The 24,024-nt window shown below is 58.6% G+C and overlaps 1 protein-coding gene across 7 annotated transcripts in view; it reads left to right on the forward strand.

The window, feature by feature from the left end:
* Positions 1–24,024, forward strand: part of HDAC4 (histone deacetylase 4) — a 288,638-nt gene that overhangs the window by 184,054 nt on the left and 80,560 nt on the right. For all 7 annotated transcript variants that reach the window (XR_009607488.3, XM_060624337.3, XM_060624334.3 and 4 more), the window contains 3 exons: positions 9,547–9,697; positions 18,866–18,986; positions 22,982–23,103. Coding sequence is in view for 6 of the 7 variants with exons in the window: in XM_060624337.3 (XP_060480320.1) it covers positions 9,547–9,697; positions 18,866–18,986; positions 22,982–23,103 (394 nt within the window). In the remaining variant the exon portion in view is untranslated. The remainder of the gene's footprint in view (positions 1–9,546; positions 9,698–18,865; positions 18,987–22,981; positions 23,104–24,024) is intronic.

Below are 24,024 nucleotides of genomic sequence, written 5' to 3' on the forward strand. Positions count from 1 at the left end.
TGCCTCCTGCCTCTGTCTAGACAGAGCAGAAATGCTATTGCCGACCCGAGGTAAGTACCTGTCTGTACTTCTCGTCACCTATTGCCGAGTTCTTCCTCCCTAACCTGTTCCAGTCCTGAGTGAATGTGGGTCCGTCTGTCTGTCTGGGTCTTTCGCACCCACACCCACATGATTTTTCGATCGGCAAAATGTTAAAGCAGCGCGAACCAGGACAGGGAGCATTTACTGGCCCGTCCTGGAGGGTGGTGCCCGTGCTGGGTGCTTGCTGGCGCCCTCACTCCTGCCCGGCCTCTCTCCCACCCACGGGGAGGCCGGGCCACGCGGTGACTCTGCCTCCCGGCAGGGGGGTGGGGGGGGCGGGCACAACGGACCCCCGGCAGCGTGATGCACTGGGCTGTACTTGTTCACGGTACGTTTCCGTTCTGTCTCACATCCTGTCTGCTTCCTCAATGGGGGGTAACCGTATTGCTGTATGTTTAGTAACTCGTTTCATTGATCCCTACCAACTGTCCTTTTCTTCGCTGTTTTCGTATTGCCGTGCTCTCTCTTTTTGGTGTATGGTACCCTTCGTAAATTAAGGGCGTTGTTTCAGTGTCCCTCATCCGTTGTCATTTGGCTGTCCTTCTTCGTGAACCAGGCGTTTCTCTGAACCCTTGAACTGGCGCCTCTCCCCTATGACAAGCGCGTGTTTATTTGGCAGACGCCTCCGGCCTCCCCCCCGCCCCGTGCCGACCCGACACAGCTCTCACCGGGAGCCTTGCGTGGCGCCGTCCGCCACCCTCCTGGCCCACACGTTTGTGCTGCATGTGGCTTCGGCGCCTTTTCTCACGGGGTCTCCCCTGGAGCCCTGCTTTGAAGGTGCAGCGGGCCAGTAAATTAGCAGGACGTCTTGTAGTAACTGCCCAGCGGTGAATTCCTAACCCAGGAGTGCACGTCACCCTCTGACGATGTGAGGCTTCTTCTGTCCTGGCGGAAAGCCTTGTTTTGTTTTTCTCACGCAAGGCTTACAGGTTCTCTATTTATCGGGGGTATTTTATAGATTGTGTTATCAGAACGGAGTGTGTTGCTTCCCTTTATTTACTGCCTGGCTACTTACCGTCAGTGCGTAGAAAAGCTCCGGATTTCCCGAAGTGCGTTCAATTTTCTCATTAGTCCTGGCAAATGTGTAATGGGTTATCTCATGTGCTCCCGGTAGATGATAACGTCGTCCGCAAATAATACTTGTCTTTTCCTTTTTCTCTTGAGCTGCGTTGACTAAAACTTCCGTGACCACGTAGCGACCTGACCCACTCCATGGCAGCACACGGTGGGGGTCCTGGGCTCGTGGCTTGCGGGAAGCAAGGGAAGGCGGGACCCTCCTCCTCCATGCCGCGGTCTCCTTCAGGATTGCTCTGGGGCTCCGTCTCCGGGCCCTGTCACCACTTGCCCTGTGCTGTTGAGTCAGGCACCCCCACTGGCTGGCTCCGTGAGCAGGTGGCGGGCGCTCTAAGGGCAGAGGTCTTCCCTGGATCCTGTGTGGAGAGACCCTGGCCTTTTTCTGTTGTTGGATCAAATCGTCTTTTGAGCTATTTTATAGTTTCCTAATGAGGATCTTGGTCATCTCCATTACAGAGGGGCTTTTCTTCCGCCTCCGCCAGTCCAGGGTGTCAGGCAGGATGGAGCGTGCGATCCAGAACCGAGGCTCTGCCTGGGGTCACCCAGCCTTCCTGTGCTGCATCTGCCGTAACCACCCCGCTTCTGCTGAGCGGCCGCGAGCACGTCTGAGGGCGGGGCAGGCAGCGGCCACGCGCTCACCTGGCAGAGCCAGCGGGGAGAGGAACACTTCCCCGTGGCGAGTGTCTGTTCGCGTTTTTCCTTGTCTTTATTTTTTTTTAAACTTTTTTAACGTTTATTAATTTTGAGAGACAGAGAGACACAAAGCATGAGCGGGGGAGGGGCCGAGAGAGGGAGACACAGAATCCGAAGCAGGCTCCAGGCTCCGAGCTGGCGGCACAGACCCGACGCGGGGCTTGAACTCCTGAGCCGTGACATAATGACCTGAGCCGAAGTCGGGCGCTTAACCGACTGAGCCACTGAGGCGCCGCTTTTTTCCTTTGCTTTAATAGAAAATACTTAGTTTCTTCCTCATTCATTTTTTCATGATGGTAAAATTCACATATCCTAGGTTATCATTGACCATTTTAAAGTGTATAATTTATACATTTACAATATCGTACAACCATGGCCACGATCTAGTTCCAAAATATTTTTGTCGCCCCAAAAAGAAGCCCTGAAGCAGGCACTCCCCGTCTCCCCTGGCCACAGCCCCGGCAGACCAATCGGCTTTCTGTCCGTCAGAGTTCGCCCGCTCGGGATATGCCGCGTACGGGTCGTCACGCGCTACGTGGCCCCTTCACTCAGCGTAAGGCTCTCCGGTCTCATCCACGGTGCAGCTGTGTTAGAGCTTCCTTCCTTTTTCAGGCTGCATGATATTCCCTTGTGTTTGTCTGTTCATCAGCTGATCTACGCTTGGGCTGTTTCCGCCTCTCCGGTGGCCTTGCGTGGCGTTGCTGTTTGAGCATCTGCGCTCACCTCTGGGCTGGGTACCTGGGGTCGGGCTTGCCGAGTCGCGTGTAGCCCTCCGTTGAACTCTTAGAGGAACCACTAAACCCGACTCACTTCTGTATTTCGGGAAGATGCACGAGAGCGCAAAATTTACAGTTTTACCTGCGTTTGGGTTGCCGCTCAGTGGCCTTAAGCACAATCGCGTGGTCGTGCGACCGTGAGCACCACCCGTTCCCAGGACGTTCTCATCTCCCCACACAGAAATGCTGTCCCCATGAAACACCGGCTCCCCGTGCCCTCCCCTAGCCCGGGGGCCACCCTTCTGCTCCGTGAACCGGACTCTCCTGGTACCTCCTGTGATGACGTCATGCAGTGTTTGTCCGGAGCCGCTATTGTCCGCGTGGGTTTAACGGTGGAGTTCAAGGCCCGGGCGCTCAGAGTTGTGCGCTGCTAGCAAAGTAGCTAAAATAGGCAGGGCGGTCCGGCAGGCGAGGTCGCTGCCACGTGGCTGTGTCCAGACCCCTGCATCCGCACCCCTGATGTGCTCACACCTGGGCACGAGTGCGGACCACCACTGCCACTGTCTCTTCCCGTGGCCAGCCCCACACTGGCACTGGGGGTCCCCCAAACTCAGACCGTGGTGTCTTCTTTACGTTGCTGACTTAACACGTGTGCACAAAGGTACTCGAGCGGGTAAAAGTCAAGCCCGCCGTGTGCTTGTAAGAATGTTCTGTACCGCATGCCGGATAATACTATTAGGGTGGGAAAAGAAGATGAACTCTGTTCAGTTTGCTAACGTTTGCAAGCGTTCCGGAGACTGAGCCACGGTCCGTCCTTGGGCTTTTCTAAGAGTACGCACCTTTGGGGACTGGTCTTGGTAGGTAAACCGAGAGTTAAATATGAACCCAGAAGTTGCTGACTTCCGGTTTAACCACCGGTCATTCTGTTGTGTTTCCGACAAGAAAGACAGACCGAACTGGGGCAGCAAACTGGACCAGACCCCGAACAGACTGCCACTGCGGGGGATCCCCACATCCCCGAGGAGTGCCTGGTTAACGGACTGAAGGAGGTGTTGGCTGGGGACCACTCTATCCAGGCTGGGGTCATTCTTCTCCTTTCCAAGTGATGTCAGTTCAGGGGAACCCAGGGCCAGCTTGTGGCAGCTGCTAGTGGCACTCCATGCTTCTGGAAGCTTCCCTCTTGCATTGTGGCCTTAATGCCTCTGGGAAGGGTATGAAGAGGGAGCATGTCACCCTGTGTGTTCAGAGGGTCTAGTGAGTATCAGCAGGGGCAGGTGTGGGGAGGCCCCCAGTGTAGGATTGCCCCCCCCAGCACATACCTGGAGTATGCTGGTCCCCAGTACATACCTATATTATGAAAACTTTCGTGAGCCAAAGTGGCATAACGCAAAGAAGCAATCACCACTAATTTATACGAAAACCTTTTTGAGTGCGTCCACATCGAGAAAATCGACTCTTAGGCTTTTCTGATACTTAGGACACGTGTTGCTAGCGGATGCACAAAATCAATCAAGACCCAGCCCAGATGCTCGCAGACACGGTTCAGAGCTCTGGCGGCGGGGCGGGGAGACGGAGGGCGGTTCCCGGGCAGGGCTCGGCGGAGCCCCTCCTGCCGCCCCGGTGTGTGTGCTGCCCCTGGACCGGCTCGCAGCAGAACCAATGCTTTTCACGTATCTGCTCCCTTCTCCTTGTTTCAAGAAAGTGAAAATCTTCTTCACATTTCTTTGAAAACAGGCCCTAACGGAGGTCTTTCGCAAAAGCCGAGTGACGTAGCGCAAACTTTTCAGAAGGAGGGGATACCTGTGCTCCCTGCAAAGGTGCAGAGGCCTCTCGCTTCCTGGCCTCAAAGGGTATTTCTAGTCTAGCAGGCGGAAAATAAAAATTATCCCCACGCATGCGCTTTTTTCCTAGCAAGGCTGAACTCTGTGTGTGTGTGTGTGTGTGTGTGTGTGTGTGTGTGTGTGTGTGCATGCACGCACGCGTGGAGATGTAAAATCTGTCAGTGTGATCTGTGCTGTTTGCATGGGTAGGAGAGAGTTCTAGAGCCATTCAGCTGACAGTGTGAGTCCTCGCCTTGCAGGCAGAGGGATGAGATGGAAAGGAAGCCTGGCTTTCTGGCCCTCGCAGCCCAGCCCTGATGTTTACTCTCATTATTACCTGTCCCGGTGGCTGCCCCAGGCCGGGGCTTCCAGGTCACCTGAGGCAGCCGTTAATGAGCCACTAGGACACTCCGGGTTGTTGCAGGCCGGTTCCTAGGAAAGCTCACCCTGCCCGCCGGCCAAAGTCCTGCGTCATCCCCGCACCTGTCTGCACCTGGGTAGCATGTTTACGGAAGGAACCGCTTGTGAGGCGGCCGCTCTGGCTTCTAGGCGGTCATTACGGGCAAACGGACGGCCTTGCCTGACCTGCTGCTCCGAGGGCTCCTGACGACGCCCCTGCTTTTCCTTTGCCGCCGGGCGTTTGTGGCACGTGAGACCATCGCGCTTTACACAGCAGCCCCTGTGATCGTGCCTTCTAGAGTGTAGCTACCTGGGTTTGTAGAAGGGCGGAACCTGCTGTGCACTCCCGGAGGCAGCTGTAGGAGTTTCTGTCCTACAGAGAAAAGAGGCTCCCGCGCTGCGCGCAAGAGGCTTGTGTGCACCCTCCCCCCTCCCCTGTCCGGGCTCTCGCTCCTCAACGTGATCTGGTCCGCGACTCCCCCAGGCTCGCTCTCCTGCCCAGGATGGTGGGCCTGCAGCAGCCAGGGGGCCGGGGGGCAGACACAGTCCGACCTCTACACAGCCCAGAGCCCTCACGGGAAGTGTCTCGGGCAGAAGCCCTGGACAGGAAGGAGCCAGGGTCGCCTCCGGTGGGGTAAGGCGTAGGCCTCACCATGAGGCAGCTTCTGAGGTCAAGCCTTGACGAAGAGCCCAGAGTTCCAGCAGCAGAGACGTGATGGGCGAGGGCGGAAGGGGTGCGGGCCACCGGGCTCGACCGGCCCTGCCCTCACCGCCCCTGCTCCCCTCGGCCTCGGTGCGCAGCCTCTGGGGGGCCCGCTGTGCCCCAGCGCTGGGTGTCTGAGGCAGACCCTCCTCGTGGTACTGGAGGGCAGTGGTACCCTCGTGGGTGCTTTTGGCCACTGCTGGTTGTGCCACGAGGCAAGAGGGAAGAATGGTTTTGAACTTACGGAACGCACCCTTCTGATTTGAACCGGGAAACCCAGTGAGCTAAAGCTGGAAATGGCCCCGTTTTGTGAGGACGCCGTGGGGAACGACACTTTGGCCCCAGATGCTCACTCAGACCCACGGCCGAACAGGATGTGTTCCTGGAGGTCAGCCCCCAGACCCCGAGGTGGGAGGGGACACACTCTTTCTCTTGCTCTCGGTCACACGTTCGTTCTGCGGGTGAGGGTCACCGGGCCGGCCCTGTGCTCGCCCCAGGGGATGCGCGGGATGATGCCTGAGAACCCCCGGAGCATCTCGAAGAGTCGACACCACACGCCCCAGGCCCGGCCCTGCTTCCACGTGGAAACGGCCTTGCGGTCTGGCATTTCATACCGGGCCCAGTTCTGGTTCTAGACGGAAATGGGCCTGGGCCTTGCAGCCTGGCTTTTCATACTGGGCCCTTCTGTGGCACTGAGCACACCAGGCTTTTACAGTGTTGAAGAAGCATTTAAGGTCTGTGTTTTATGTTCAGTTTAGCCTGTTCTAAGTTATACTGGGAAGTAGGTGGCAAAGCAGTTACTCGTGTCCGTCTGTCTGTCCTCCTGTTAAGTGCTGGCAGGTACCAGGCCGTGGGGACGGGCAGGCTTCCTGCGGGGGGCGCTGGGGAGAGGCGCCTACAGGCCTGCACCCTCCCTGTCCCCTTACTTTTGAAAGCATCTGTCCCTGAGGAAGGTCCAAGGGACTCGCTCAGGGCAAAGAGCAGGCCCAGGCCAGCCTCGTGTGCTTGGTGTGGACGTGCCCACCTGAGTCCCGGCCCCGGGCACCAGCCGTCCGTGCATGGAACCTGGTCCCTCTTCCTTCCTCCCTCTCCTGCTGGCCCGGTTGTCCTGTGTTTGGGGCACATCACCAGCCTGGGCCACTGGCAAAGGAGGAAGAGAAACAGAAGGGGAAGCAACTGTCACCTGTGCTCGGGGTCGCCTGACCCGGGACGCGGAATGAACACCTGTAGACGGACGCAAGCGGGACTGAGACCCTGTAGTGTGGCCGGGGGGGGGGGGGGGGGGGGCATTCGTAGGGAACCCAGCACGTGTCTGTTAATGGCTCCTCCTGAAAACCCCAGGGCAGTGTTGCTTCCTGGGAGTTTGGTCTCCCTGTGAATTTTAATCACCACTGTGTGCGGCTGTTTCCGTCTTTTTGTAACGACAGCTGAAAGATCTCTCTCTCCTTCTTGGTTCTGGCTGCAAAGTAAATATTTTGAGACTATATTAAGTGACTTTCTGCCCCTTCCTCCTTTGCGCATCAAATGAACACAGAGCAGTTGAAAGGGAACCCAGGGCTGTACGAGGGCCGCTTGAGGGCGGGGGTGATACCCGGAGAGGGGGCCCCTCGATTCTAAGACCCGTCGTTCACCAGACCACCGCGCTGGTTTCCCGGCCTGAGCGGCACCAGGACGCCCCCCGGGCTGCGGGCTGCTTACTTGCGGACACACGGGAGCCGCACGGCTGCAGCCCGGGGAGGGCGTTCACCTGTGCCCGCAGCCGTGCGGCCCTCGCGCAGGTTCTCGAATCCACATCCAAATCCGAACGGGTCAGCAGGCGCTACACCAGCGGAAAGACCTTCCTGGGGCGTGTGGAGGAGCGTGGAGGGGAGCGGGGGATCGGGTCGAGGCCGGACGTCTGTGCTCCGCACTGTCCCCTGACCGCCCGGCTGGTGCCCCCCCCCCCCGCCAGAAGTCCTCTGGCAGCAAGGGCTGGGAAGGTGCTTATTTCTGATAGTTTCGCTGTCTCCACGGAAGATGGTTGGATTGTAACTTTTTCCACAGGGAGGCTCTGCAAAGTGCCCGTCAGTGTCCGTGGGCCCCACGGGTGGGCACCGAGCGGGGCCCCCTCCTCGTGGCCCCTTCCGCGTGGCCCTCCCCTCACAGCTGCCGCGTCAGTTCCCTTCCGCCTCACACCGGGCCTGCGTGAGTCCCAGGAGCAGCAGGGAGGTGCGCGCCCTGTGGGGTCTGGACGCCCCGCCCCTCCTCCGCCCTCCTGGTTCGAGGCCCAGCCACACCTCACACCTCCCTCTGCTGGTCCACCCCGGTGCCCCTGGCTGCAAAGGGGTCCCCTTCCCCACTGTGGAAGGTAGGGGCTGGCCACTGTGGACCGGGGCTGTGGGTCCCCTGCAGTGAGAAACGCCACCTGATCGCTGGAGGCTCTGTGTGTGTGTGTGTGTGTGACCCTCTGGCAAGCCGCGCCCTGGCTCAGTCCCGTGGGGCTCTGCCATCAGGCCGCCTCCCCGGGCAGGGCCACTGTGGGGTGTGTCTCATGGAGGCTGGCACGGGGCCAGCCGTGTGGGAAGGTGTGGCCCGGCACCTTGCCCCTTGGGCCGCGCACATGGGCCTGGCATCCTGCACCTGCTTCTGCACGCGCGTTCCCCACATACCCGCCGGTGGTTGGTTCCTGTCCTCGTGAACTGTTGCCAGCTGCTTCCGAAGCTCTGCGGAACGTCCTCGTCATTGGCCGGCACGGCACTCCCCCTCCTGGGCTGCAGGCTTTATTCAGAGAGGGAGTGTGGACTTTCATGTTACGAATGTCTGTAACTGCCGTTCTTTTTCTTTAACATTTTTGCTATAACGTGATTTGCACCTCGGAAGAGTCACAGACGTGACGGGTGACATCTCGCGTCTTTATAGAGAAGGGCTCTAAGCAACCTGAAATCCTGTTTTCTTAATTTCTTAATTTACGTGCTCTAGTTGGTGACAGAAACCGGGTGATTTCCCTACTCTGGCGACAGCATGGTGGGAACGGGGCCCGGGAAGCCAGTCGAGGGTCCTAGTGGTGGCACTGCTCCCCGTTCCCTGCAGCCTCTGTGGGAAAGACATTTGATGGCTCAGATGTGGACACTTGTGCCAGATTTCCTTGCTAGAAAGGTCCGGGGCTGCCCCCACCCCTGTCCCACACCAGAGCAGGATGGCCACCCGCCCAGGAGGGGCCACAGAAACAGGACGGACGATGACAAGAAAAGAGGGCGCGTACTCGAAGCGATTCAGGCCTAGCGCGGACGCAACCCTGGGCTTTGCCGCCGTGTCCCGGGGCGTCCCCCGCCACCACCTCACGTCCGTGGAATCTGAGGGCCGACCCTTTCCCCACGAGCCCGTCGGCACCTGCACAGTCGTGAGGCTTGTTCCGGCCCATCTGTGTTTCTCATGGATCGCTGCCTCGTTCTGCCTCCTCGCCGGGTGGATCTCCAGCGACGGGCGCGCACAGCTGGCCCGCGTGTTGGGCTCTGAGGGCCATCGGAGCGTGTCCAGCCCGGGCGTTGGGAGCAGGCCGCCGAGCGCTAGTCGCACAGGCCTGGCGCGGACGTGTCTCTGGGGCTCGGGCTAGCCCGGGACCTGCCGGCCGGGGTCGGGGCAGACGTGCACCTGACTCGAGGAGGTGCCAGTGGTCTGCCAGGGTGGCCGTTCCGCATCACCCTCCGCTGTGCCATTCTCAAAGCACCGTTCCCGGCTTGCGACATCACCCAAGCCTCCTCTTTCCTCCCGGCAGCTCAGGGGCGTTTATTTTCATAATTTCTAACACGTAGAAAGTCAGCCGGCATCCAGGGCTTCCGGCAGCCACGCTTGCTGTGTGGACCGGGCCGAGCCAAGGCCCCCCGCCCGGTTAGGGGTGCTGGCCGTGCAGAGGACAGCCTGGCTCCGGGAGACACGGCGTGGAGACCTGTGGCCCTTGGCCGGTCTTCGTGTGTGTGTGTGTATGTGTGTGTGTGTGTGTGTGTGTGTGTGTGTGTGTGTGTCTTGTCCCATCTGGGAGCGAGGCTCTGACTGTCTTTGTCTCCTCCTTCCCTGCTCGCAGCAACAGCAGGAGCTGCTGGCCATGAAGCACCAGCAGGAGCTTCTGGAACACCAGCGGAAGCTGGAGAGGCACCGCCAGGAGCAGGAACTGGAGAAGCAGCACCGGGAGCAGAAGCTGCAGCAGCTCAAGAACAAGGAGAAAGGCAAAGAGAGTGAGTGTGCGGGGGGGGGGGGGGCGCCGGGGCCTCCCCAGCGTGGCTCTTCCCGTGGCTGCCGTGCTCCCGGGCCTGGCAGCAGCGGCCCAAGCAGGAGCCGGTGTCGTCCGTGTCCATGCCGCAGCACCTCGTCCGGGTCGCCGAGAGCGTCCTGAAGCGCACTGGGCAGGTGGGGAGCGGCTCTCCCCTGTGAGTTCGGTTCTGTCCTAAACGTCTCAAAGTTCTTCCCTCTTACGGGCATTGTGGGAGCGCCTCGGAGCCAGGCCCGGCTTGTGGGCTACGCCGGGGGCCGAGCGGGGACGCGGGTGCCGACGCGTGCTCTCGGGCCCTAACGTTCCCTCCTGTGCTTGCATGCCAGAGGACCGGGGTCGCCTCCTAGGAGGGGCCCAGGCTCGATCCTAGCCAGGGGGTGATGCCGTGTGCTGGTCCCCTTTGGGAGATTAGGGGGGCTTCCCTCGTGTCCCTTGGGGAGGAGCCACGGCCCCCTGCTGCCTGCCAGACTGGGGGTGGAAAGCACGTCTGGCGGGCGCTGTGAGGGACCCGTGTTTGGGAGGCCTCGTGGGTCCCACACACGGGACTGTGGCTGAAGGGGCACAACCCTCACGTGCGTCCATGCCCCTTTCTTTGGGCAACTTGCTTCCAGTGACGCGCCCGGGACCTAGAAGGCAGAGTCGGTGGGTGACATATTCGCAGGCTCGGTTTGTGTCCACCCGAGACATCCGTGCCGAGTCGAGCCTGTTTGCTCCCTGGTGATGATGTAGTCAAGGTGTGCGTTTGTCTCCTGTATCGGGTTTTGGTGTGGTGACTCTAGGGTGATTGACTCTTCCAGTGCTCGTGAGTAAAAATACTAGTTTTCACACACTTCAGGAACACACATAAACCTCACAAAACCAGTGTCTTCAGCTACTGAAAATGGTCAGTCATCCAGGCAAACCATCGTAACAGTCCGTCGTGTGGACTTTAATCTACCTACGCACGACAGCACGAGACGCATTAAAAGATTCTTGTGAAGTCTCTTATTTGAAATTATTTAAGGATCTTTTGTCCTGGGGTGCGATATACATACAAAAGGCACACACCCTGTTCCCAGGCTCACCTCCCAGCAAAGCATCTGGATCAGGACGGGAACCACATCCGGGCCCCTCCCTCCTCCACAGAGTAACTCCTCCCTGGCACCTAACACGGAGGGCAGGTTTGCCTGCTTTTGAAGTTGATGTCAGTGGCTTCATGAATCCGCAGGATTTCGTGTTTTGCCTCTGTCACTCACCATCACACTCGTGGAGTCCGTCCTTGCTGTCCTGTGTGGCGGGAGATCACTGATTCAGGCTGCTGCCTGCGTCCCACCACATTCATCCAGCCTGTGGTTGGTAGGTATCTGGGTGTTTGCTGACCCGCACTGTTAGAGACAGTGCTGGCACGTATGTCCTCGGGCACGTTTCCTTGTGCGGACAGGTAAGTGCGAGGTGTGCACGTGCCCCCCCCCCCTTTCCTGTGTGAGGCCTGGCCTCCTCCAGCCTTGTAGGGCAGCTCCCGTGTCTGCTTCCCCACCAACCCTGGTTGCCATCAACAGTCTGAGTCTGGCTGCGAGCGGTCGCCCCTGTGGCTTCAGCCTCACAGTCTGATCACCGGTGAGACTCGGTGCGTTTTCATGTCTCCTGTCAGAGGGGTATATTCCTTTCCTGGGAGAAGTGCCTGTTCAAGTGTCTTTCTCATTTTTGTGGTGGGTTCTCGCCCTTTTCCTCGACTTGGGTAGTTCCCTTGACATCCCCGCACCGAGCTCTCCCTTGGTGTGGTGTGTCCCACATGCCATCCTGTGCTCTGCTCTGTCTGCTCTGCCTCATGGCGCCTTTTAAACAGCACAGGCTCCCGCTGCTCCAGCGTCCTGATCAGTCTTCTCTACACTGGGGTTCAGGACACGTTCCCACCTGTGTTCTATATACATTTTTATAAATATTCTCTTTCCAAAAGGCTGTTGGTTTTTTCCTAAAATATGCAGCTAGTGTATCACTTTTGTGTTCAGTTTGTCTCTCCACTTAACTATTTTTAAGTTCTTAATAACTGGTTTTATACATAAAAGTAACAACTTTTATGATCGTTAGTTACTAACGGCGTATTTTGCTTCTGAAATCATATACTTTAATGTGTTTTTATTATAATGGTCTGGTTGAGTTTCGATGTAGAAAGCATGTCAGAAGAGTTTTTACTACATGTGAGATCTGATTTTTGTACCAGTATTTTAAGGTAATTCCTAAAGCTGAATGGCACACCTCATTACATCACACCATTCGGGTAAGACGATGGCTTATGGGGTCCGCGATGGCCCATGATGGAGACTCCAGGCATGAGGACAGGAAGCCGTCAGGAGAAGATAAATTGCAGATTTGGGTTGGCAACATATGCCCTTGGTCTTTGAGGGCAGACTCGTATCTGCGGTGGGCTGATGGGGCACGCGAGGCGGCCACGCTCACGGGTCACTGCCCAGCCCGCTGGCTCAATGACACCGTCCTCCGTTCCCTCCTCCGCACCAGCCCAACCACTGCCTGTATTGTGTGTGTGGATTCCTTTGTGTCCAGGGTCCCTCCTGGCTGAGGTGTGGCCAGAGCATGACCACCTTTGAGTGGTGTGGCACGTGAGGTCAGGAAAATGCCCCAGATGTCCTGATGCACTGGTCTGGAGGGGAGGGTGGGCATCAGCGCTGACATTTCTAGAACTCCCTGGATGATTCTCATTGCAGCTGGGGTTGGACCGTGAGTCTAGGTGAGTCCGCTTGCTGTGTGTTAGGGATCTGTCGTAGGGGCTCCATGGCCTGTCGTTGGGGGCCGCCTTCTATGTGGAGAGCCGCCCTGTACATGACAGCACCTGGCGCATATAGGAGCCCTTCTCCTGGGGGCCAGGTGTGCTTGGTGGGGCCGCACGCACACAGTGGCCTCTGCCTCGGGGCCTGCTCCTTTCTCCTCTCTCAGGCTTTGCTTTGGCCTCAGTGGTACATCCGACTTATGTTTTGCTTTCGAGGAGGGTAATTGTTGTTCATCAAAGGATGAACGCTAAAACTGTAAGCATCAGCTAGTTGATGTATGCCACAACGAACCAACAAATCCAGGTTTTCAGATTTTGCTAAAAAGCAGCTCAATTGGTTCCTAGTAGTTTACCAGAAGCTTCCAATATAAATAACATCTTAAGCCTCACAAAATGCGAAAAGATTTGCCTTCGGAAAACATTTTAGATCTGTTTACAAGTCAAAAACAATTTCTTCTCTACCTCCTAAATCCCCCCCCCCCCCGACCCCCACAACTGGAGCGTTGGAATGTTCTCTGCTTCCCTCCTCGCTCGTCACTCACAGCAGCCCTGGTGGTTTTCAATTTGTGGATTTGGGTGGTCAGGTTTTATTATTAATAATAAACTGTGTACAGTGTGGGTATTTGGCTCGCTTGTGTAGGCTTTGCAGCCCTGAGTGTGGTCTTGTGAGAAGGCAGGCCTGGCAGGCCCCCGTGCCCCACGCCACTGGGGGCAGCCCTGCACCTATGAAGGAGAGCCTTGTTCCCACCAGCTTAAAGGGCGTTTGTGGGGAAATGCAAATGGCCTGGGGCGTCTCCCGTTTGTCAGCATTTGAAAATGCAGGGCAAGGCATCTGTTTAGTTTCTTGGGGTTTTTTTAAAAGGGAATTTCCTATTGAATATTTAATTAAAGTTTTGTTACATTGATAAACATTTACCGTACTTTGAATTTAAATCATTCTGCAGTTTTTTGCTTATTGATAGCAGTCAATGCTGTTTGCTCTAAGGAACAGCGTATTCTTGGAACTTGTGGCAGTTTTCATCTCGTTCAGCGTGAACACATAATCTTTCGTCAGGGAACTTTTACTTAGATTAACTACATTTAAGAATCTAAGACATACCGTCTTTTAACACAAATTCAAAGGGAGAATCAATCGAAGGCAAGTCTTTGTTCTCTGGGCAGTCTGGGACGAATACAGCTACGCTTCTTTTCGCTGTTATTTACAAGCACAGCCCGCGTGGGGAAAACGTGCCATCGTTTGAGGCAAAGTCGTTCACTTTATTTTAAAAAGGAAAAAAAAAAGGGGCTCAAGAGGCTGGAGTTAAAAGACCCAGCACCTGGTCTAGAAGGTGATTCTCTATCCCACGTGCGAAGGGGAGCTTCCTCAGAGCCCAGCGGGGCGTGAGAAGAAGGAGCCAATCGCCTGGTCCTTAGGTCCCCTTCCCTGTGGGGAGGGGACTTCATCTCTTGTATTTTATTTACATCTTTATCCCCATTGGCCAGATCAGACCCTGGCGCATAATTATGTCTCTGGAAACCCTGTCGGATGGATGTGTGATAACCAAGGGGAATTAAATTTTTTTTAAGTAAAAATGAAAGACATTTGGTGTTTGTTTATCGAATGTGTTTTATGACTCTATAATTTTGGTTTAAAGTGGACGAATCTAGGGGCGCCTGGGTGGCTCAGTCAGTCGAGCACCTGACTCTTGATTTCGGCTCAAATCGTGATCCCAGGGTTGTGGGATCGAGCTCTGCATCCGGCTCTGCACTGAGGTTGGATTAAGATTCTCTCTTAAGATTCTCTCTTCCTCTGCCCCTCTCCCCACCTGTGCTCGCTCACTCTGTCTCTCTCTGTCTCTCTCTCTCTCAAACTAAATAGATAGATGAGTAAGTAAATAAAGAAGAGGAAGCCGGAGGAGCACAGAGTACGTATGGAAGTGTGGAATCGCTGTATTGTACACATGAAACTAACATGACACTACGTAAACTAACTAAAATTAAAATTAAAAAAAGAGAGAAGAAAAAAAATTCTACTCAAGTATTTTATAAGTGTCAAAAGAAGCGTTTTGCGATGCATGTTGGATTGGAATTGAGGACACAGTTAGAATGCAAAGATTGCAACATACGTGACCAGGACAAACAACCTGCAGATAAAAAGTCAAGGTGGCAGAATCTGTTGACAGATGGGTCAATGACTGGAAGGATGACAGCTCCGTTTGGAATCGTCTTCGCGTAAAGTGCCAAGAAGAGAAGACGGTCCCTCTGTGGCCCAGCGTCACACACCTGTGGCCCGGCGTCTGCCGCGGGCCCCGCGTGTGTATGGGTGTGAGTCGTGCCCACCGCCCCTGTGAGGAAGGGCCCGGTGCGTCAGCCTCCAGCCACAGGTGGCCTGGGAAGGGCCAGGGAGGGTCCACCCTTCTGACCAGGTCACCGTCTGCCCCCTCTTGGGATGTGGACTCGGCCTGACGTGCCCAGGAGGTGCTGCGGCATTCGTGTGGTGTATTTATGTCGGAACCTTCCTGAGCTCGGGGAGGTGGGCTGGTCCTGATTTGGTTCCACGAGAGCCTGGTAAGGTGCCCTGTCCCGGCCCGAGCTGGCCGAGGGACCCCATGTCAGTCCCGCAGACGTATGTCCTGCCGTGAGGACACAGCAGGCAGCTCAGGGCACAAGGCCCTGCCGGTGGCTGGCAGGTGCCACAGCCCCGGCCAGCAACAGGGCCAGGGTCTCCTCCAGGAGGGGCCGCTCTCCTTCGCCACGTCCCGCTGTGCTTGCCTGTCGCTGGGATTTGTCGCGTGCACTCCCTGCCGCGGTGGGGCGTTTGTTCTTTTCCCTCCTTTGAGTTCTGGAGCCCGAGACATCAGCCAGGGCTGTGGTCGAAGCAGGGAGAGTCAGAGGCCGCCTAAACCTGGTCCTCGGGGCCAGCTTGTCCCCAGAGGGCCCTCAGGGGAGTCATAAGCATCCCCCCACCCCGTGGAGGGCAAGTGGAGCCACCGGGCCGGTGCTTCTGGGGAAGATCCGGAGAGCTAACGCACAGTTTGGGTTTGCTGGGAAACTTTCGGGAACGGCCTTGCCCGGCCCACCGAGAGTGTCCGCTGCTTTCTGCTACTTTGCGTGGTCCACTCTTCCGGAAGCGGTTTTGCAGGACCGGGAGGCCATCTGCTCTTCGTCCGGGTCTTCCTGCTCCCCCTCCTCCCTCTCCTCCTCAGCAGGTAGTCTGATCCTCCCTGCGCGGCCAGCAGCCCAAGAGGGAACAACCAAAGTCCTCGTTTCACTGTGGTTTCTTCCATCTCCGCAGGTTGCGCGTATCTCGCACATTTATTGGCCAATTCGCGTTTCCCCTTCGTCAGCGACCCTCTGCGTCCCCTGTGCTTCGTCTCACTCCTGGTTGCCAGGCCCGCCGTGTACGGTCACGGTTAGCCCTTGGCGTATGTTCTGCCATCCTCCTGGTGCCCCTGCGCTGTCACGAACGCCAGGTGACTGGATGCCCGGGCACGTTGTAGGCAGGTCTGTGTGTCTTCACGTGCAATCTTCTGACACGTCCACTTGCAGACGGGAAACACGGGCTCCGCACGTTCAGAATCTGTGTTCCCTCTGACACTGGCTACATTTCGGGGGACTGAGCCGCGCTGCCCGGAAGCAGGTGTGACTGTGTGCCTTTGGTCACCCCCCACGGCCCGGCCTGTTAGCGTTAGTCGTCCCGCGTGCCCTCCTCACGAGTGTCGCCGGGACACCGTGCCCGCTGGCTGGCACCCGGCACGTAGAGAGCTCTGGCAGGCTTCTCTTCTCACGTGCCCCTGGGGCCGTCTCCCCAGAGCCTGGGAAGGCCCAAGACACAAGTCCGTGTGTCGTGACGGGAGCTTCTGAAGGTGGTTTGGGGTCGGTTTGGTGAACCTGTGTTTCCCTGGATGACCTAATTCGGGCCCCGTCCCCCGCGGTCTGTGCTGGCTGACTGTCGTCCACGACACACGCAAGGCCCACTGTGACCTAACTGCGGGGGGACGCTGCCCTGGAGCACGGCAGACACACGTACAGCCGGACAGAATTCAGTGTGCGGATGGTAACAGTGGCAAGACAGACGGCTTCTCTGATGATCCTAACAATTCACGAGCAATCTGTCAAAATACCTACAGAGTCACATACACCAAAGTCCACTTCACACGCATCAGAAAGAACCGTGAGCACATAACAACAGCGAGCACATAAATGAACGAAAGCCCAACACCGGGGAAACAAGGACAAAATAAAACTTATTTACCAAACCAGCGAAAGGAAGATCAATTTCAAAGCTTCCCAGGAAATGGGGAGACCAGAGCAGATTACGTGCAAACAAGCATTTGAATGTCAAATTTGGGAAACAACCAGTATTTCCTTCCTCTGTTGGGAGGAACCCGGTTCTTTCCTCCTGCGTTTGCCCTTTACGTAGACCCACACGGACCCGGAACGCGACGCTGGTGGGATTGCCCACGACGCAGCGCTCCGTCACCCCCGGCCGTCCTGCAGTCTGTCCGTTTGGACACTGCTCAGCTGAGGGCTCCGTCCCACAAGTCCCCCCGGCAGACGCCGGTTGCCGATCCAGACTGTCACCCGAGCGTGTGACCAGCCGCCGTAGGTCCTCAGAGGTTCCCACAGCCCCCTCCTTGCTTGTTGAACTTGCCGGCCAGCTCACAGCACCCAGGGGGAGTCTCCTTACACTCCTCAGTTTAGTAAAGGATGTGGCAGAGGACAGAGATGAGCAGCCAGAAGAAGCAGCACGTAGGACGAGATACGGGCAGGTCCTGGGCACGGGAGTCTCTGTCCCTGTGGAGCTGGGGCGCGTCACCCTCTCAGTACGTGCATGTGCTTCCCAGTGTGGACACCCTCTGCGCCCCATACTGGGACTTTCTATGGAGGCTTCCTGGTGAGCAATTATTAACTCTATTTCCAGCCCCTCTCCGCCCAATCCAATGGGGCTGAGGATTCCAAGCTTCTAATCATGGCTTGGTCTTTTGGTGACCAGCCCCTCCAGGAGCCATCCGAGAGTCCAGCCAGGGTCACTGCATCAGGACAAGAGATGGCCCTAGTGTTCTGATCACTTAGGAGTTCACAAGGGTTTTAGGAGCTCGGTGCCAGGAACTGGAGGCACATGCGTGTGCGTGCACACACGTAAGTCGCGTGGTGATCCCAAGTACTGATAGAGACGGGGTCACGTGGTGATCTTGAGAGCTGATAAGGACGTGGTCAGATGATGATCCCAAGTAGTCATAGAGACAGGGTCACGTGGTGATCCCGAGTACTGATGCAGACCAGGGTCACGTGGTCTCCCGAAGGTACAAGGTGCCTGCCTCTGGTGCATGGCCACGGTTGGCTCGTGGTGGTCAATGTGCGGACGCATTTTGGGAAGCAATTAGAAGGTGCTTTGAGGGGCTCCTGGGCAGTTCGGTAGGTTAAGCGTCTGACTCTTGATGTCAGCCCGAGTCAAGACCTCACGGTGTCTCAGCTGGAGCCCCGGGTCGGCTCTGGGCCGAGCGCGGAGCCTGCTTAAAATTCGCTCTCTCCCTCTGCCCACGCCCCCTCCCACGCCCCCTCCCTCTCTTCCCCCCCTCAAGTAAATGAGTAAATAAACGTTACTATTAAGAAAGCACCGCTGGGATTCTAGACAATAACGGGAAGCATTGACGCCACTTGCAAGGGGAAGGCAGGCGGTGCTGCACGGGGCGCTGAGAACGGATCGGACGGGGCAGGTCTTGCGTCAGGGTGGTGGCTTTGGACTTTGATCTGTGTGCGCACGTCTGTCTCTCCGATGTGCAGCTTTCTGTCCCCGGGGCTGTGAACAGCCAGCCCCCGAGAACCCCGCGAGGCGCAGGCGCTGCCCGCGTGCGGGCTGCCCACACGGGCCCCGGGGAAGCGACCCAGGAGCAGAAAGCCGCCTTCCCTCGGGCGCGAGGCCGCCGCGGACACGCGCGTCACGCGCACCTGCTCCCGTCCGCTGGTGGCGGTGGTCCGCTGTGCGTGCACACAACCTCCGGGGCTCGACCGCGTGTGCCGTAGCGGGGACGGAGCCGCGTGCTGCCCGCGCCCATTCGCCACGTGCTTTCACATGAGGGTCCGAAAGTGCCCCCGGCAGCCGATCCGTGTTAGGTGTCAGTGAGTCCGTCTGCTGGTTACTTCTCCGTGGTCGATGGGGCGCGGTTCTGCGAACTGTTCGTGGGAGGAAGAGCCCGTCTTAACCCTTCTCCTGTCCTTCCCCTCCCTCTGAGAAGCCTTCGTGGCACCAGCAGCATCCCGATTTCGGGTCGATTTCGGCTCGCAGGCCGGGCTCTGAGCCGCTGCTCCCTCCCCAGCACAGAGCTGCACGTCCACGCCGCTGGGCCGCCACCCCCGGTCACCTGTCCGTGCTTTCTCCCGCGCCAGGTGCCGTGGCCAGCACAGAAGTGAAGATGAAGCTTCAGGAGTTTGTCCTCAATAAGAAGAAGGCGCTGGCCCACCGGAACCTGAACCACTGCATCTCCAGCGACCCGCGCTACTGGTACGGGTAAGTGCAGGGGTGCGGGCACGCGGGCCTCCTGTCTGGGGCCCCAGTGGCCAGGCATCACCCGTAGGCCGGCGCGGTACCGGGTCTTCACCCTGAGAGGCGGGGGAGGCTGTGGGCAGAGACTCGCCAAGCAGGGAGCGGGCTCGCGACAGCTGGCGCGGTCCAGCGGCAGGTGCCGGGACGGTCACCCGGACAGAGTGGGGCCGGTCTCTGCATGACAGAGGCTGGTGCCTGGCCATTACTCTTCTCCCGTGTATTTTGGCCACAAAAGGAGCCACCTCACTGGCACCGTGGTCTAACTTGTCCGTATGCACCTGCTGGATTTCTACCCGGTGTTTCACTGACTGCTAGGCAGGTCCGTGGCATCTGTGCTGTTTTTCACGTTCACGTGAGGAGTCCTTTCGCAGAGCCCACGTGGTTGGCAGAGGCCACAAGAGAGCCTCGTTCGTGCTAAAAGCTGGAGAGGCTGGCGCACCGCGGCAGAAAAGTCCGCGACAGTGCCCGCGTGCAGAGGGATGTCCCCTGAGCACCAGCCCGTCACATGGGAGCTGGCCCTGGCACAGGCCACGTCTGGAGCGGAGGAGCGGGTTTATGTGGCCTTAAGCAGTGATCAAGGGTGCTCTGCGGCTTTTTGCTGTGAAATCTAGTTTTCTCCCGTTTTCAGGTCTGATTTCATCTCTCACAAAATCCATAGGTGGTTTTCATAAATCAAAATATGATTGCCTTCTGTTTCATCGGGGGAAAATGTATTATTCTCAAGCTCCCAGCGGACAACTGTGGACTAAATAAAAACCCCACCACATTCCGCTGAGATGATCCCGAGGACCTGGCAGGTGACACCAGTGACCAGTCAGAAAGTACTTTGATTCCGAGGCAGAGACGGCGCCCTCGTTCTGTGTGCAGCCATCGCTCGCTGCTCGGTCCCTTAAGCTGCACTCATCGAAGCATGCTGCTGGCGTGCACGCAGCTCAGCCGGGGACACGACTCACACGGACGAGCAAAGGCAACAGCGTCCCCGAGGAGCCACGGGTGACACCGTGAGCCCCAGAGCCACCACGTGGAGGATTCCTTAGAAACGCTTGTAGCGGCCCCCGGGGGCCCACGTCTGGCTGGGGTGCTTGTTGTGGGAAAGCTCCATCCTCCCCTGGGGTTGGGGGCTATGGGCTGATGCCCCACGGAAGGCCGTTTGGGGAGCAGGTGAGACGGTATCCGCGGGGTTTGCGCTGAAGACGGCAGGAAGGGGAGCGGGGGCGGGGGCCTCGGACCGGGAGGCGCTGGGGGAACCCGGGACCACAGGCCTGTGGAGGCGGCAAGAGGGCAGGGGCTCTTGGGCCTGCTGGCGGGAGGGAGGCTCAGATGGTGGGGCTGCAGTGTTTAGCAGCTGCGGTCGGCGGGCGGGGAAGCGCCAGGTCTGGGGAGGTGAGGCTGGCGAGGGGCCAGAAGACTGTGAGCCTGGAGGAGGTCACGTGGTGGCAAGCCAGAGTCGTGGGTTGACCGCGTCCGAGTGCTCGGATGGTGGCCGCGGTCGTGGCGGAAGATTGGGGTGGCCGGTGCCAGGCTCCCCCGTGAGTCGGGGGGATCCTGGGGTGGGGAGACCACTGGCAGGAGTGGAGGCCGCGGTGACGGGTTCAGGGTTCACACGTGACAGGACAGAGCCTGTGGGCTGGGAGAGCACGTCACCTCCCGTCCTGGAGGCTGCAGGGAAGGGGGCGGTCCCGGCAGGAACAGAAACAGAGCACTGAGGAGGGAGCTTGGAGTTGAGGGAAGGGCCGCAGGGTTGAGGGCAGGTGAGGGTCCCGGAAGGGGTTGACAGGGACCGCTCCCTGCAGGGCTCCCCGAGGTAGGGCCCCGACTGGACGAAGCTTGCTTGCTCTGGGTTCAGGTCCCTCGCAGGGATTTGGGGCACACAGGCTGGAGTGCGGAAGAGCGTGGTCTCAGGGAAGTCAGCCAGGGGACAGCGCTGTTTGCACGGAACTTGGCCGCTGTCTTGCTTTGTCACCCCGAGGCCGACATCGTGGAGCGACTGTCATGTTCAGTTGCTGTCGTGACGGTGAAAACTGGGTCTTCCTGGAGAAGGAAGTGAACTTTGACCCTAGCTTCGCTCCACCCACAACGATTAGCACAAACGTGCGAGCGCGTCAGTGTGCCGTGCCCGTGCGGCCAGGGACTGGACCCGGGCCTGGAGCGCCCGCACGTGCGCGGTCCCCAGGAGGGTGTGACGGTGGGGGGGGGAGGGGGTTTGCCCTGGAGGGGTCCCGGGGGCCTGTGCGGCGGGCACCCCAGGGCCGCAGGCGCGAGGAGCTGGGCTGTGCTGCCGGGAGTCACTCCCTCGAAGTCTCCGGCCGTGGCACTGGGGCAGCCTGCACCCGGACCCTCCTGTCGAGGCTCCTCCGAAGGCTGGACCGGGAGTCAGGAGGTTTAATGCTGACAGCGTCTCGAGACAGCAAACCGGAAGAGAAAACCTGCTGGATCTGAAGCGTAGCGTTTCCAGCTTCCGGCCTCATCGGAAACGATCTACGATCGAAGTCTCTAGCGACCCCAGATAGTATTTATAGTCACGTCCATTTACGTGACGCCCTGTCAGTAACTATGGCTTCGCTCTCCCGCCCCATCACGCGCACACAGGTCCTCCCGTGTTTCTCACGGAGGAAAAGGCGAGTTCTTTCCCACGTCGTGGCTTGGCCCTGAGCGACTTGGAGGTGACCGAGGGGATCCCCTCTGGGGATGTGAATCCGTAGAGAGACAGTGCTGCCCTCAGACCTTTCGGGAGACCCTGAGAGAACGGCCCCCGAGGGGAAGCCTCCCCGCCCGAGGCGGCGACCCCCCGCGCGGTACCGGTGTGTGGGTGCACCGGTCCCGGGAAGGCGAGCGCGTCCTGAGGAAGGAGCCGCGCTCTCGCTGCTGCTGGCAGGCGCCCGGCGGGCCGTGTCCGGGGCTCTCTGAGCGCTCTGCTGCCACGTAGCCCAGCCGGGCCCCACGGCCCACGTGGCAGGGCCACACTCACGGGGCGGGTCTCTGCGAGCGGCACATTCTCCGTGAGCAGCACCAGTCTGCGCTCAGATATTTAAACATCCACCTGTAGGCATTTAAGAGCCCACAGTCTCCGTTCAGACAACGCCAGCTGTGTGGGTACGCGGTGCTGTGGATCCAAATAAACAGGCTACCAAATGCCAAGTAACTTGGCAGATCGCTTCAAGCCATTAAGTAGATTACGCGGTTGAAAGACGCAACGGAGTTCATCACGCCTCGCGTGGATGCTTCCAGCAGGGCCCAGCCGGCCGTCCCACCGAAGCCCCAGTTGGCTGATGGTCTGGCCGATGGTCTGGCTGAGGGCCGGTGGCACCGCTTCCCCAGCCCCGACCCCCGCTCCCGCCCCGCTGCACCTCCTCCCGGAGCCTGACCCTGTCTCCCCGTGTTAAGGATTGAGTCATGCCTGGCTGGTCGCTAGGGGCAGGAAACTGCACAGACCAGCTTCCAGGCACAGGGTGCCTGCTAGTCCAGACCTGTCGTCCTCAGAGAAGGTGGCCGACTGGGTGGCTTTGGTTCCTCTCGAGGTGCAATTGACGGTATTTTCTGCTGAAAGGATGTCCCTTTGGGGACCACAGACCTCATCATCACCAGCTCCAGACACACCCCCAGATCTCAGTCACCTCTAACCGCCTTTGGTTCTGTGCATATGCAACCCCCTCTCCGCCCCCCCCCCCCCACCGTCTGCCCCAAGGACAGGCCCTGTGTGGCTGGCGGTGACCCGGTGGGTGGCCAGAGAGCAGTCAGTGCAGGGAGCCCCCAGGCGGGAACGGGGTGACGGTGGGGGGTTGCACGGGCCCTCACCCCTCCTGCACCAGGGTCCACAGCGGAGGTCGTGCTTGGCCTGGGTTCCCGAGTTTGGTCTGGCCCCCGACAGGAGGCCGGTCTCCATGCGCGGCCCCAGCTGATCCGGGGCTGATGTGACACCCTGGCTAACTCGGCCGTCTGTCTCTGCCTCTTCTCTCCAGGAAAACACAGCACAGCTCCCTCGACCAGAGCTCCCCGCCCCAGAGCGGGGTGTCGGCCTCCTACAACCACCCGGTCCTGGGAATGTACGACACCAAAGACGATTTCCCGCTCAGAAAAACAGGTCAGTGCCCCGGTCTGCTGCTGCCTGAGGGCGGGGCTCCCAGCCGGCCCCTCCCACATCCCCCAGCCGCTGAGCCAGGCTGGGATACGCACTCGGAGGGAATCCCAGCTCATTTTTAAGTATTTGGGGTTTTTTGAAACTATTATTAGAGCATCGTGTTAAAATAATCCTTAAGCGCTTCCTGACGGTTCATACCAAAAGCGGCGAACCTCACGTAAGTACCGCTGCCCTTTAACACTCAAGCTCACTCGTGAACAACAGCCTGGCTCGTGGCGTGCTGCACTTTGTCACAGCTCGGAGCATCCCCTGGTGGGCCCGGGACACGGCAGCTCCCGCCCACGGGCCCAGGGTCCTGCCGGAGCAAGCCAGCCAGCGTTCGGCCCTCGGCGCCGGCTCTAGGCAGGGCCTGGGCAGCGGGGGCGGCCGGGGGCCCCAGGGTAGGAGCAGATGTATTCAAGAAAGGACCTCATTGTGTCCTGCGAGGACATGTCAGCAAGACGCCTCAGGGTGTGTGCGGCTCTGTCACCAGAAAAGAAGGGCATTCAGACTCAGGCTCTCTTGGACTCTGCCCAGCGGTGATGGTTTCAGCGGGCAGTGGCTTTTAAGAAAGATCAGAGCGGCTGTGGCCGGGGCACGAGGGTGGCCGGAAGGGCAAAGGCCAGAGGAGTGCCTTCCAGAGGCTTTGCCTCGAGAGGTGAGGGCCGGCTGTGGCCGGCGCTGGAGCACGGGCTACCCTGGTCGCAGACGCGGCGCGTGGAGCCCGCGGGTGCAGAGCATTGTGGGAAACTCCAGGGCGCCCTGCCTGGTGGAAATGAGGCCCTTGTGGCACAGCTTTTTCTTTGTAAACACAAATCTTGTTTTATCCGGAGGCTCTGGGTTGATTTTTGACAGATCCGCTTTGAGGCAGTCACATCAGCAGCT

The sequence above is a fragment of the Panthera onca genome, chromosome C1, assembly GCF_046562875.1.
Source record: "Panthera onca isolate mPanOnc1 chromosome C1, mPanOnc1 haplotype 2, whole genome shotgun sequence".
NCBI classification, from domain to species: Eukaryota; Metazoa; Chordata; class Mammalia; order Carnivora; family Felidae; genus Panthera; species Panthera onca.